Source organism: Alexandromys fortis, unplaced genomic scaffold, assembly GCF_014885135.2.
Source record: "Alexandromys fortis isolate MF-2015 unplaced genomic scaffold, M_Fortis_MF-2015_v1.1 scaffold_23, whole genome shotgun sequence".
NCBI lineage: Eukaryota > Metazoa > Chordata > Mammalia > Rodentia > Cricetidae > Alexandromys > Alexandromys fortis.
The window spans coordinates 15,671,206-15,686,513 of NW_026067907.1; the positions used below are offsets into that span (position 1 = coordinate 15,671,206).

At 34.7% G+C, this 15,308-nt stretch overlaps 1 protein-coding gene and 1 pseudogene across 1 annotated transcript; both read right to left on the bottom strand.

Moving 5' to 3' along the window:
• Window positions 1-473: 473 nt before the first annotated feature.
• LOC126497750 (olfactory receptor 8H1-like) lies at window positions 474-1,420 on the bottom strand (annotated as a pseudogene).
• A 10,332-nt stretch (window positions 1,421-11,752) lies between these two features.
• LOC126497751 (olfactory receptor 8H1-like) lies at window positions 11,753-12,700 on the bottom strand. The gene has a single exon (XM_050135930.1). It carries the CDS (start codon window positions 12,698-12,700, stop codon window positions 11,753-11,755), a length of 948 nt encoding a protein of 315 aa, XP_049991887.1.
• Between the last annotated feature and the right edge of the window lie 2,608 nt (window positions 12,701-15,308).

Genomic DNA, 15,308 nt, shown 5'->3' on the forward strand with positions numbered 1-15,308 from the left:
TATAAACTTAAGAAATTCAAGTATATTTCCTCAAATTACCTGCCATTTGACCTGATAATCTAAAATATTTAGAGCATGAGTTTCATATGCATGTCCTGATTTTCAATAAAGACAAAGACTTTTAAAGTCCCATTCTGAGAAATGCCTAAACTTTAGTCGTGGAAGGGAAACTCTACATAAAAAGAGAAAAAGAAAGAAATCTTACAGGTACAAGCAGAGAGAGAATGTAGAGAAGTGTTCTATAGCCTAGCAGTGGAGGTGCACACCTTTAATGCCAGCCATTGAAAGGCAGAGGCAGTAGGACCTTTGTGTGTTTGAGGCCATCCTGGTCTACAGTGTCAGTTCCAGGAGAGCCAGGGCCACACTGCCTCCAAATCAAAAGCAAGCAAGCAAACAAACAAAGAGAAAAACAAGCAAAAAGAAGTGAAGTGATCACTAGGAAAGGAGAAGTGTTTGAATATCTAACAACATTGTTATTTAAATTTCTGGGAGCCATCTTTCTTTTTCACAAGTCTAATGACAGCACTTTTCACTTCTTTGTTCCTGAGACTATAAATGAGTGGGTTCAGCATGGGGATCACAATTGTATAGAAAAAAAAGCTACTTGATCCTTTCCCAGTGAGTAGGACTTAGTAAGCTTCATATAAGTAAAGATCACAGTTCCATAGAAGACAGTGACTCCCAGGAGATGAGAGGCACAAGTGGAAAAGGCTTTGTGCTTACCTGAAGAAGAATTTATCTTCAAAATTGTAGAGAATATGGACACATAGGATGAGGATAGAGGGATAAGGGACAGCACTACAGTAATACCAGCTAGAACGAATATGGAGACTTCAGCATCATGGGTATCACTGCAGGACAGGGCTAAAATTGGGAATGCATCACAAAAGAAATGATTGATTACCTTAGATTTGCAGAAATTCAATGTGCTCATGGGAAAGACAGTGCTAGAGCCATCCATAGCTCCAACCACATAGGATACAGTGATAAGAGCATGGCAGCGTCTTGTGGACATAATAACTGGATAGTGTAGGGGATTGCAGATGGCTACATAGCGGTCGTAGGCCATTGAGGAGAGTATAAAGCATTCAGTAACAGCCAAGAGGGCAAAAAGGTACAATTGAATGAAGCAGTCCATGAAGGAAATGCTCCTTTTGGAAGTCAGCAGGTTCTCTAAAGTTTTAGGTGTGATGACAGTTGAGTAACTGAGGTCAAGGAATGACAAGTGGGTGAGGAAGAAATACATCGGAGTGTGAAGCTGGACATCTAGACGAATGATTAACATCATGCCTATGTTCCCCAGCACAGTGGCCATGTATATAAAGAGAAAGAGGACAGAGAGGACTAGCTGGATCTCCTTGGAATCTGTCAATCCCATAAGTATAAAGTTAGACTCATTTGTGTGGTTGCAGGAATTCATGGTTAATGGTTCGAAAATCTCCAGAAGTTAAACACAACATTTACCTGAAAGATTTAAAATATTTTGTGTATATGCATTTAAAACTCTTTCATTCTAATTGTGTTTTTTCTCAAACAATATTATTTTATACATTGAGGTTGTATTAAATTTATTTGTCCAAGTAGACAGATATATAAAACATCACTTGTTTATGTGCTTATATTGGTTAGGATACTTCACAATGTGAGTGGAACTGATACTCTTATAAAATAATTCCTTTAGGCTACATCAAATATTAGCCTCTCTAAACTACTACCTATCATACATTTCTTTTATATTAGGTAAATAATGCAAAAATTTCAAATCAATTAAGAGAATACAATATAATTGTGTCTATGTATATATTAATAGATTTTTAGCCCAAATTCTGCTTATGATTCTGTGTTCCTAATTTTTATTACATGTTAATTAAACAAAATTTAAATATTGCATAAATAGTAAACAAAAATGCAATACAAATGTAATACATGATTAATTCCCTATTTCTTAATAATGCCAATTAACTCTGATTACAAATAAATTTCACTTCTAATAGAAATATTAATAGTGATAGGATGTTTCTATTACTTGATAGTCCAAAGTCAATGTTTTATAAAACTGCAGTATCAGATTATATTTGTTTATTGTAGAATCTCATTCCACCGACTACACATCTCTGTTGACAACAATTATGGGTTACTGATAAGATTAACAAATGATACGTGTACACAGATTTTTTTGTTTCACTTTAACTTATCTAATCCATTCTGATATTAAAAATACTTACTGTGAACCAAAATCATGAGTAATAAGCAAACAACAAACAAATCCTCTTTTCATATTCTATGCCCCAAAATTTTATCTGCTCTTCTTTTCAAAATAACACAGGAAATCTACATAAGGACTGGAAAACTTCTGTACTAAATTAAGTCATTTATTTTCCTTTAGGTATTTGTTCCAACATTTTCTCTGAATGCATTATTCACATTGTGAAGATGAATTTAACATTCCAGAAATTTTATGCTGTTCTTTGTGGAATATTTTTTTTTGTTAAATATGGCCCAAATGAAGCCATGTAATTATTGTGGTATAAACTGGTGAGTCGCTGCCTTGCTATTCTGCTTGAGGATTCCAGGTTCTTCATATGTAAGAACAATGAGCATCACACAACATGTGGTCATCTACAGGGGCCAATTTCCAAGCGAGATCCTTGGCACAGTTTCAGAACTAAAGTTCAAGAACAAATTGAGTCAGGAAAAGCATGATCATGATCACTCTGTTCTTTCTGATGCACCAAATTAAATTTATGTGCACATATTTTATGTAGTGTGCATATTAAAGTGAATTGCTTAATAATTTCATAATTTACATTCGTATATGGCAATAATCAATTAAGTATATTTTATCTACTTTGGAAAGATGTATTTTTCTGTGATATATCAGCTATTTCACCAGTATTACTTATTTTTCTCATACAATCATTTCATAATTGAGAAAGCGCAGAAACGTTCTCTATTCCCATGCATTACTGACCAGTGCAGTACCACAGCACAAACTCAAGACTGCTCAGAAATGCAAATTTAAATAATAATGCACATCACTTCTAACATTGGAACATTAAAATTTTCCTTTTTATATTTTTATTGTCTCACACATTTGTTTACCTTTACTGCCTCCCTTTCTTCCCTCTTCTTTCTCTATTTCTGAACAATTTTCTTTTCTTTTACTGTTCTTTCCATTTTTACTTAGTTTTTTTTTAATTACATAATCATATGTTTATTGTACACACTAAAGTTTTATGAGAAGTTTTCACACAGGTGTATAATGGACTTTGATCATATTGGTACTTCCCAATTACCTCTTTTCTGTCCTGCCTTCTCCCTCTTAGTGGTCATCTTTCTCCTTGATCATAGTCCCTTTGCTTCACATTTCATTCTTCTATTTCTACATATTGTAGAAAAATGTAGTATTTGATGTTGTAATGACAATGTGAATATTCTTCATTTGCATTCATTTTGTGATCAGCAATATGCTTTGGTCCATCCAGTCTCTGAGAAGTAAATGTGACATATGCCAGAACCTGATAGAAGAGAAAGTGGGAAGTAGTCTACAACACATGAGCACAAGAGATCACCTCCTATGTATAACCCCAGTAGCACAGACAACAAGAGCAACAGTGAATAAATGGGACCTCCTGAAACTGAGAAGCTTCTATAAAACAAAGGACACTGTTATTAAGACAAAAAGGCATCCTACTGTATGGGAGAAGATCTTCACCAACTCTGCATCAGAAAAAGGTCTGATATCCAAAATATATAAAGAACTCAAGAAACTGGACATGAAAATTCTAATGAACCCAATTAAAAAATGGGGTACTGAACTGAACAGAGAATTCTCATCAGACGAAGTTCAAATTGTCAAAAGACACTTAAGGTCATGCTCAACCTTCTTAGCTATCAGGGAAATGCAAATCAAAACAACTTTGAGATGCCATCTTATACCTGTCAGAATGGCTAAAATCAAAATCACCAATGATAGCCTATGTTGGAGAGGATGTGGAGTAATGGGAACACTCATCCATTGCTGGTGGGAATGTGAACTTGTGTAACCATTTTGGAAATCAGTGTGATGTTTTCTCAGGAAACTGGGAATCAATCTACTTCAGGATCCAGCAGTACCACTCTCGGGAATATACCCAAGAGATGTCCAATCATACTATAAAAGCATTTGTTCAACTATGTTCATAGCAGCATTATTTGTAATTGCCAGATCCTGGAAACAACCTAGATGACCCTCAATGGAATAATGCATGAATAAAGTATGGAATATATACACATTAGAGTACTACTCAGCTGTAAAAAATAATGACATTTTGAATTTTGCATGCAAGTGGATGGAAATAGAAAACACTATCCTGAGTGAGATAACCCATACCCAAAAAGATGAATATGGTATGTACTCACTCATTAGTGGACTCTAGCCATAAAAAAAGGACATTAACCCTATAGTTCACAAGCCTAGATAAGTCAAATAACAAAAGGAACACAAAGAAAAACATATATAGATCCTCTTGGAAATTAGAAGCAAACAAGTTTGCCAGGCAAAAGTTGGGAGCATGGGGTTGGGTTTAGGGGTGGGGGTGGGGTTTGGAGAAGGGGAGAAGGGGAAAGAGAAGGGAAAAGAGAAAGACTGGAGAGAGCTTGGGGAGTAGGAGGGTGGAGATGGAGGAAGGACAGATATAGGAGCAAGGAAGAAAATATCTACATTAAGGGAGCCATTTTAGGGTTGGCAAGAGACTTGACTCTAGAGGAGATCCCAGGTGTCCACAGGGATGTCCCCAGCTAGGTCGTTGGGCAGCAGAGTAGAGGGTGCCTGAACTATCCTTGCCCCACTATCCCACTGATGATTATCTTGAATATCACCAGTGAATCTTCGTCCTGCACGTTGGATGGAGATAGAGACAAGAGACCCACATCAGAGGAACGGACTGAGCCCCCAACGTCCAGTTGAAGAGAAGAAGGAGGGAGAAGATGAGCAAGGAAGTTAGGACCACGAGGGGTTGGTCCAGCCACTGAGACTGGGTGACTGATCTAATGGGAGCTCACCAAATCCAGTTGGACCGGGTCTGAATGAGCATGCAATCAAACCGGACTCTCTGAATGTGGCTGAAAATGGGGGCTGACTGAGAAGCCATTGATAAAAGCACTGGGACTTGTTTCTACTGCATGTACTGGCTTTTTGGAACCCTAATCTCTTTGGATCCAAAGCTTCCTAGGCCTGGATATAGGGGGAGGGGGAGAGGCCTGGACTTCCCACAGGGCAGGGTTCCCTGACCTCTCTTAAGGAGGGAGAGGGAGGAAGGAGGGTGAGTGGAGGAGCTGGAGGGGATTGGGAGGAGGGGAGGAAGTGTAAATTTTTGAATGAACAAATAAACTAAAAATTAATAAAAAAAAGAAGGACATGTTAAAAGGATCTATGTAGTAAAACCAGGGTACTCTGTGTGTTTGAGCAGTGCATACAAAGATCTCATTGTTTATATGAAAGAAAGTATACTTTAAGGTGTCATTCACAGTAAGATGAAGCAAATGAAAGAACAGTGAGAAAATACACCAGGTCTTATCTCTTGTCAACACTGATCACCTGAAAAGAGCCAAGAATATTCCTCCTAGGCTTTTATATTTCCCACTGAGATGATGGGGAAATGACAGGGCATTCCTTTCATGTCTTTGCTTTCAAGTATACTGAATTGCCATGCTTGTACAATTCTTCTAGAAAGACACCTCATTGGAAAAACAGTCTACACTCTGTCCCATTCATAGGTCAAGGGCAGTTCATAGTTTTCTCCCAGTTGTTCCAATATCATTATGCTGTTATCATAACTCTATGTTCATAATTTTTAGTGGGATATGCTTATGCCTCCAACATTGCTTTACCCGTCTCCTCAAGATTTTATTAAGGATTCTTTTCTTCTACATTATTTTTAGACATTTTTTCTATGTTTTAGTAAGTGTCAATGGAAACTTGGTGGAGATGAATCATTTTTACATCATGGCTATTTTCAAAATATTAATTCTTTTGACCTATGAGCATGGAAGGTCTTTCATTTTTACATATATTTTCAATTTTGTTCATAAGCATGTTGTACTTTCCATTATAACTTTTTCTGTATACTTTCATATATTCATTGTTAGCTTTAGCTTCAATTTCTACAATTACAAACATAATTATTTTCCTGATTTTTTCTTATGTGTGTTATTGATTTGTAGAAAAGCTACATATTTATCTATGTATAAATTTAATATCAACTTAATATGAGTTATGTCAGATTTAAAAAATTTCCAAGAAATCTTGAAAGTTTTATTTACTAAATAAAATAAGCTTTTCCTTCCTTAGGATTAAACTTTATAATTCACTGATACTCAAGAGTTAATTATATTGAAATATGGGTAGCTATCCTGGGAGCCTTTGTCAGAGAAGCTCTTTTACAGTAGGTGCTGTAAATGATGAGACTCTTAACTAGCAGAGGTACCAAGAGCAAGTGATTATTTAATGCTGAGAGTTAGACTGAACATTGGAAATGAATGTTGGTCATAACCCTCAAGACTCAGCAGATATCCCGGAAAAGAGGCAGAAAGGATGTAAAGGTCAAACGATAAAGAACAGTGCCATTAAAAGCTATCTCCTGGACATGACCCTGAATTATATAACCAGAGCATATATATACACATATCACCTGATTAAGTATAAGAAATTCAGGATCAAAGATGGTTCAAAGTCCATGTGTACACTATAAACATTTTTTAAATTATTTATAAACAAAAAAATAAAAATAGGAACCTCAGGGTTACAGAGTTGCTTAGTGATAACTAATCTTCTTGAGGACTTAGGTTCAATTACCCAAAACTATGTGGTAGATGAAAACCATGTGTAACTCCAATTTAAATGGATCTTTTGTACTATTTGGGCACTTGGTGCACATATAATTCAAACATCCTAAACATAAAACAATAAATAATTACATTTGGAAAATGTACAGAAACACTAGAAAATATAGATTCTAGATAACAAATATACCAGAAAAATATCTTAGACAATAAATGTACTAGGTACAAAACCAAGTCATAATACTTTTTAGTTGAGGATAAAGCCCATATCTAAGTAGATTTAAAGTATAGGGGCATATTATACTCATTTAGAAGATATGAAAAATTATCAATTTTATATTTGTGAAAAATCATTAAATCGTTAAATACTAAGCTGGAACCAGAACACTTAACTTTAATATGAAGAGCACATTCAGGAAAAAAAAAATTAATTTTTAAATAAAAAATATATGTTTCTAAATTTTAATAATTCATGAAATTATATTTATGAGACTCAAATAATCTCACTAGGAATTGTTGTAAAATTATAGTAAAGAAATTTCAAATTTGTAAAATGGAAATATATTTGTAAAGTAAGAATGAATGGAAGAAAGAGAACTTGAGAGGCAATTACATGGTGTGTACATAAAATTTAAAAATGTAAAGGGAATGTTAATATTAATTCTAGAAGAGTTAACGAACTGAAAGCCTAGGTGGATTGAGAAGATCTAGACAGGAAAGTTGGCTTCACCCTTGACACCTGGTGGCTGTTAGGCCCCACAACCTTCCTTCTGCTATCTTCTACTTTTAGACTACAAGGAACTGTAGGAAACTACCTGCCTATGGAACCTTACCCTTTGAGGCCCTTTAACTTTGCAACCTCTTTGAGACATGCTTACACGGTCTCTGCTTTCTCAAAGAGACAGTGATCCTTCAGTTGATCTGATTAAAGAACAACTCTGCTTCTCCTGATGTCTGTCAGCATTTCATTACTTCTGGGTCTAAGTGGTTAATCCCAATCTAACATTTGGTGCATCCTGCATGCATTTCATTACTTCTGGGTCTAAGTGGTTAATCCCAATCTAACATTTGGTGCATCCTGCATGCATTTCATTACTTCTGGGTCTAAGTGGTTAATCCCAATCTAACATTTGGTGCATCCTGCATGCATTTCATTACTTCCGGGTCTAAGTGGTTAATCCCAATCTAACATTTGGTGCATCCTGCAGGCTAGTGCTCCCCTCCCCTCTTTATGACTTCTTTTCTCTCCCTCCACCCACCTTCTATTCTGTAAGATCCATCTCTTCAGAATTATGGCTGTTTGTGGGCACAGTGTGATTTAACAACCAATAGTCATGATTTGAGTCCTCTAGGTTTTTGGTGAATTATGTGAATTAAACTTGGGTCATTTCCTCATCTACCTCCTCTCTCACTATCTTCTGACTTCATCAGCAAAGACTCTGTGTTGATTGTCTTTTAGACTAAATCATCCACAATCTTACTGAGAAGCTAAATAAGTCTGGACAAGGTCTGCAGGCACCTCAGACTCAGGTCCTCTCTGGAATTTCAGGAATTCCTCAACTTTGCTCTCAGCTTTTGCACCTGATTTCCACACACAGGACACATCCTCAACTAAAAGTCAGACTAGGTGCTCAGGACACTTTTAACTCTGCATAATGACTTGACAAACAAATGGAGCATTCCACTTGTTGCATAAGATAGGTCAAAATTGTTTGTGTCCAAGGACACTTTAGGTGTCATAATACATTAACCCTCAAAAATGTAGGTCTTATCAACAACATATCTGCTACTCTCAGGCAGCTTTCCCTTCAGATCTGGGCCCAATATCAATTTAACAACAACCACACCTGGCCTAAATTCAGGGCTTTTTACTTTGAAAATCTAGTTAATTTAGATAAGTTGATAGATAAGAAAGAAAAAAAAGAGAGAGATAAAGAAATCTAAACTTCTCTATTGTCACGTCTCTGCTCTATCTTCATTTCTGTCCTCTTTATTCCTCCTCCATTTCTGCTCTTCACGTTTTACCAAGTCAAATTTCTAAACCTAAATCCCTAAACTCTCACTCAGATGCTAATCTGAGTGATAAGACCCTTCCCTATATAAATAAAAGCATGTTAACTTAAGTTATCAAATTATCCTGTCCTGTTTATGTTAACAGAAGTTTTAGTCTTGGTGGGATTTGATCTCTCAACTCCTGAAGCAGTTCTGTAAAATGTATCTAGGGAAAGTCTAGCCCCTCGACGTGTCAATTGAGAAAAGGAGCACAATCTAATCCAACCCTTTCTTCCATTCTGGACCTGGGCAGTTCATATTAATTAGGGTGTGATTTATCAAAAGCTCTTTATCACTCCTACAATGTTAGAACCATCTACCTATTTTGGTGAACCATGTCACATTGTCATGTACTTATGGACTCAGAACTTTTGAACGAGAATATGATATCCTCATGCTCTTTTAGGCCTATCAGCCTAGGCTATAAACAATCTCCCTCTATACCCATACTACCCTGCCTAATAAAAATAGCATTTAAAGAAAAGGGGGATTACATTACTATGTGGGGGATATCACCTTGAAAGGTATCATGTGTTTCCTTCACATTTGGACAGCATGACCTCATTAAGGTGGAATTAAGCATGTTCTGTGGCTGACCACATTACTATAATATCTTAAAAAGAGCAACTGTCATATAACTTCACCACCATCTTGGTTGCTGTGATTACATGGCACAAACCAAACTGATGACACTCATAAAATTTCACTGCGCAGGTCTATCTCTATAGCCTTCCTCTACAACACCATCATTTTGTCTCTCCCGACAACTCCTTTAGATACTGTTTGGTAACCTGCTGACCAACGTGGGCAGATAGACTGCATTCAGATTCTCTTCCACACTTCACAACTTGTGCAGTCTTATTCCTAGCATTTTAATAAACTATCTGAAGTGGATTCTCTTCTCTGCCCCCATTTCTAATAGTCTACATAGATCCTGGTAAACACATCCACTTTTCCTCTTGTCAGTTGTTGCTTTCAGCCCACAACTCTTTTACCCATTCCCATTACTTAAATATAGCTCCCCATACCTAGAAACTTTTTCTACATATATCAATAAATATGTAAATAAATGAATTAGAAGGAAGAGAACCTCCAAGTCTGCATAAATTTTCTAAAAGCTAAGAGTTATTAGTGTCAGGTGTGGGATACTTTCCCAAGGGTCATTGGTTATAGAGGCCCCAGACGCTTCAAAACCAGTATAGGTTCTTCTACTTCTCTTGATTGCCCACCAGAATTAGATGATAATACCATGTTACTAAAGACAACTAGTCTCCACAACATATAATATGAATAATAAAGCCATGATTGTTCAGAATAACTTCTCTATGTTTGTTAACTCATGTAGGCTAATGAGGGAGAACATTCTTTAATGAAGTTAAATACAATGAGAGTAGCACTACATTTTTGAAAACAGTTAAATAAAATATACATTAAACAGAAATAATAAAATGTATACATTTAATTTTGAAAATAAATTTGATACACTATCTGAAAATATTTGTAACTTACAAAAAATAATATTTATTTTCAATATTATGTTTTAGACTATTTTCTATAATACAATGAGAGCTCTGTCAATCCTTTAATTGAAAGACTTTTTAAACATTTAATGAATGTAAATTAATAAAAGTTAGTGAAACAGTATAAAGAAAATATTCTTGCATTATTGCAGATGATCTGACTTTTTAAAGTTTAGCCTTTGCACACACACAGGGGTTATCTCTGCACCCAGAATTCTGACTTGATGTATGTGCAGGGTAAGACCTCTAAAGCAATGTAAGAAAAGAAGCAAGATCTTGGCCACATACTGAGAATATGTTCAGTGCAAAACTTATATTCACAAAGATGGTCAAATATTTGACTTTTAAGTGAATGAAGAAAGTTACAAAAATGTAGTGGAAATGGCATGCATTTGTTATGTTACATGATACAAAAGTACAATCAAGACATTGATTGATAGGAATGAAGAAATATGTGTTGATAATTATTACAGTGCATCTTTTCCTTAACAACCTTAAAGATTTTCCATATTGTAACCAATATTACATTTACAATTTCCTTATCATATAATTTTACTAAAATTATTTAATACAAATCTAAATTTTAGACTTTTGATTTCATTTCCAGCTATCTGAATAATTGGGATTAACAGATAAGTGGCTAAATATCTGTAAATATTCTTCAAACTAAATGAAATTTAGCCAAGTTTTTGAATTATAATAAGCAGAAATTTATATCCATTTGGTTATCTCATTGTCAAGATGTTATTATTATTTTATGCAACTGAGGAAAATGAGGATTAAAATTTCACTCACTTACTAGTGATAAGACCAATAATAAAATCTTCCATATTACAAAGAGAAGACTTTTGAAAATGTTAATGTGTCAGTGTTATGTTCCCAAAATCAGATATCATTTAATAATATATTAACTACTATATAAGCTTTAAAAACTCAAGTATATTTTCTCAAATTATGTGCTATATATCCTGAAAATCTCAAATATTCAAAAATTGAGTTTCATACATATGTCTTGATTTTTCAATAATGACACAGACTTTTAAAGTTCCATCCTGAGAAATGCCCAAACTTTGGTTGGGGAAGGGAAGCTCACAAAAATAGAGAATAAAAAAAAACTGATATATGTATGCAGAAATAATAGATAAAGAAGTGATCAATAGCTTAATAGTGGTGGCTCACATCTTTAATCCCAGCCCTTGAAAGGCAGAGACGGGAGGATCTTTGTGACTTTGAGACCATCCTGTTCTACAGAGTGAGTTTCAGGACAGCCAAGGCCACACTGCCTTGAAAACAAAAACAAACAAACAAGTGATGTGATCAGTAAGAAAAGAGATGTGTTTAAATGTCTAGCAACATTGTTATTTAAAATTCTGTGAGTCCTCTCCTTTTTTCACAAGTCTAATGACAGCACTTTTCACTTCTTTGTTTCTGAGACTATAAATGAGTGGGTTCAGCATGGGAATCACAATTGTATAGAAAACAGAAGCCACTTGGTCCTTTCCCAGGGAGTAGGACTTGATTGGCTTCATATAAGTAAAGATCACAGTTCCATAGAAGACAGTGACTCCCAGGAGATGAGAGGCACAAGTGGAAAAGGCTTTGTGCTTACCTGAAGAAGAATTTATCTTCAAAACTGTAGAGAGAATGGACACATAGGATGAGGATAGAGGGATAAGGGACAGCACTACAGTAAAACCAGCTAAAATGAATATGGAGAGTTCAGCATCATGGGTATCACTGCAGGACAGGGCTAAAATTGGGAATGCATCACAAAAGAAATGATGGATTTCTTTAGATTTGCAGAAATTCAGTGTGCTTATGTGAAAGACAGTGACAGAGGCATCTATAGCTCCAATCACGTAGGATACAGTGATAAGAGCATGGCAGCGTCTTGTGGACATAATAACTGGATAGTGTAGGGGATTGCAGATAGCTACATAACGGTCATAGGCCATTGAGGAGAGTAAAAAACATTCAGTAACTGCCAAGAGGCCAAAAAGGTACAATTGAATGAAGCAGTCCATGAAGGAAATGCTCTTTCTGGAAGTCAGCAGGTTCTCTAAGGTTTTAGGTGTGATGACAGTTGAGTAACTGAGGTCAAGGAATGACAACTGAATGAGGAAGAAATACATCGGAGTGTGAAGCTGGACATCTAGACGAATGATTAACATCATGCCTATGTTCCCCAGCACAGTGGCCATGTATATAAAGAGAAAGAGCACAGAGAGGACTAGCTGGATCTCCTTGGAATCTGTCAATCCCATAAGCATGAAGTTAGACTCATTTGTGTGGTTCCAGGCATTCATAGTAAATGGTTCTAAAATCTGCAGAAATTAAACACAATACTTAACCTAAATGATTTAAAATATGTTGTGTATATGCATTTGAAAGTCTTTTATTCTAATTGATTTTATCTCAAACAATAGTATTGTACAGTTTGAGGTTGTATAAAATTTAATTGCCCAAATAGACAGATACATAAAGCATTACTTGTTTATGTGCTCATATTGGTTAGCACATTTTACAATGTTGGTGGAACTGATATTGTCATGAAATAATTTATTTAGGCTACAACAAATATTAGCCTCTATAAACTACTACTTATCCCTTTCTTTTATATTCGAGAAATAATGCAAGAATTTCAAATAAATGAAGAGAATTTAATACAGTTCTGTCTATGTATATAAATAGATTTTGAGACCAAATTATACTTATGATTTTGTTTCCCTAATTTTTATTGTGTGAGTTAATTAAGCCAAGTTTAAATATTGCATAAATAGTAAAGAAAGATGTAAATCAAACCTTATACATGATTAATTCCTTAATTCTTAATAATGTCAATTAAGTCTGATTACAAATAAATTCACTTCTAATAGGAATATTTGTTTATTATAAAATCTCATTCCAACAACTACACATCCTTGTTGATATTAATTCCGGCTTACTCATAAAATTAACAAATGATACGTATACACAAATTTTTTTTGGAGCTTCTGTTTCACTTTAACTCCTCTAATCCATTCTGCTTTTAAAGATACTTACTGTGAACCAAAATTAGTGAGGAATAAGAAACCAAACAAAAACCTCTTATAAGATTCTATGCTTACAAATATTTACCTGTTCTTCTTTTTTCAAAATAACATAGAAAATTTACATAAGGATTGGAAATCATCTGTACGAAATCAATTTTTTTCTTTACGTATTTGTTCCAATATTTTCTCTGAATTTATTATTTGTATTGTGTAGATAAATTTAACACCCTAGATATTGTATGCAGTTCTCCGTGAAATGAAAATTTTCTTGGTAAAGTGTGGCCCAAATGAAGCCCAGGAATTGTTGTGGTATAAATAAGTGAGTGGCTGCCTTGCCTTCCTGCATTATGAATCCAGGTTCTTCATATGTAATAACAATGAACATTACCCAACATGTGGTCATCTACAGGGGCCAATTTCCAAGCAAGATTCCTTGGCACAGTTTCAGAACTAAAGTGCAAGAACAAATTACATCAGGAAAAGCATGATCATGATCACTCTATTCTTTCTGATGCACCAAATTAAATCTATGTGCACATATTTTATGTAGTGTGCATATTAAATTGACTAAATTGCTAAATAATTTCATAATTTGCATTTGTTTATGACAATAATTAACTAAGTATATTGTATCGACTTTGGAAAATTGAATTTTTCTGTCATATGTCAGCTATTCCATCAGTATCACTCATTTTGTTCTTACAATCATTTCAGCAGTGAGAAAGTGAAGAAATGTTCACAATGCCCATGCATAATTGTACCAGTGTGGTATTACAGCAGTAACTCAAAACTGTTCAGACATTTAAATTAAATAATAATGCACATCACTTCTAACATTGGAACATTAAAATTTTCCTTTTTATATTTTTATTGTCTCACACATTTGTTTACCTTTACTGCCTCCCTTTCTTCCCTCTTCTTTCTCTATTTCTGAACAATTTTCTTTTCTTTTACTGTTCTTTCCATTTCTACTTAGTTTCATTTAATTACATAAGCATATATTTATTGTACACACTAAAGTTTTATGAATAGTTTTAACACAGGTGTATAATGGACTTTGATCATATTGGTGCTTCCTAATTCCCTCTCCTGTCCTGCCTCCTCCCACTTAGTGGCCATCTATCTCCTTGATCATAGTTTCCTTGCTTCATATTTCATTCTTTCTAAATTCTACATATTGTAGAAAAAGGTAGTATTTGATGTTGTAATCACAATGTGAATATTCCCCAATTGCAATCATTTTGTGATAAGCAATATGCTTTGGTCCATCCAATCTCTGAGAACTAAACGTGATATATACCAGATTTTATTTATTCTCTCATTTCTAATTCAAAGCTGAAATTATTTCCACCTTTCACTCTTTGTTTAGCACATGGGAGTACCAGGATCTCCACTGTATAATATATGTAGTCTTATGTGCATATGCCGTAACAGTACAGCGATCATTTGCTAATTGTCTTTATTTTTAATATGTAAACTACATATCTGTTCATAACATAATTGGACTAATCAACATTCCAACTCTAATTAGCCATGCATATAGTACTATCTATTTCCCTCTTTTACCAAACATTTGATGTTTTATTTCTTGATAACAGTCACTATGCCATGCTGAGACTGGTCCTTAGTAGAGATTTGAAATTACATTTCCAACATATAGGGTGTGAAATATTTTTTTATGTTGTTATACAGTGCTTGTAATTCTTTGGAGAAGTGCCTCCTCTTTTCAGAAGGTCCTATATTGGTAGCTCATGTGTTGTTTTTGCATTTCATTTTTTAAGAGTACAAATAAGTTCTTCGACAATATATATTTCTTAAGTTTCTGTCCCACATTCTTTTGTGAATCTGGATACAGTTGTTTGTTTTGTCTTGCTATCTTTTG

Bases quoted from the DNA above. Each gene is read 5' to 3' on its own strand.
- LOC126497751 (XM_050135930.1), bottom strand. From the start codon at position 12,700: ATGAATGCCTGGAACCACACAAATGAGTCTAACTTCATGCTTATGGGA.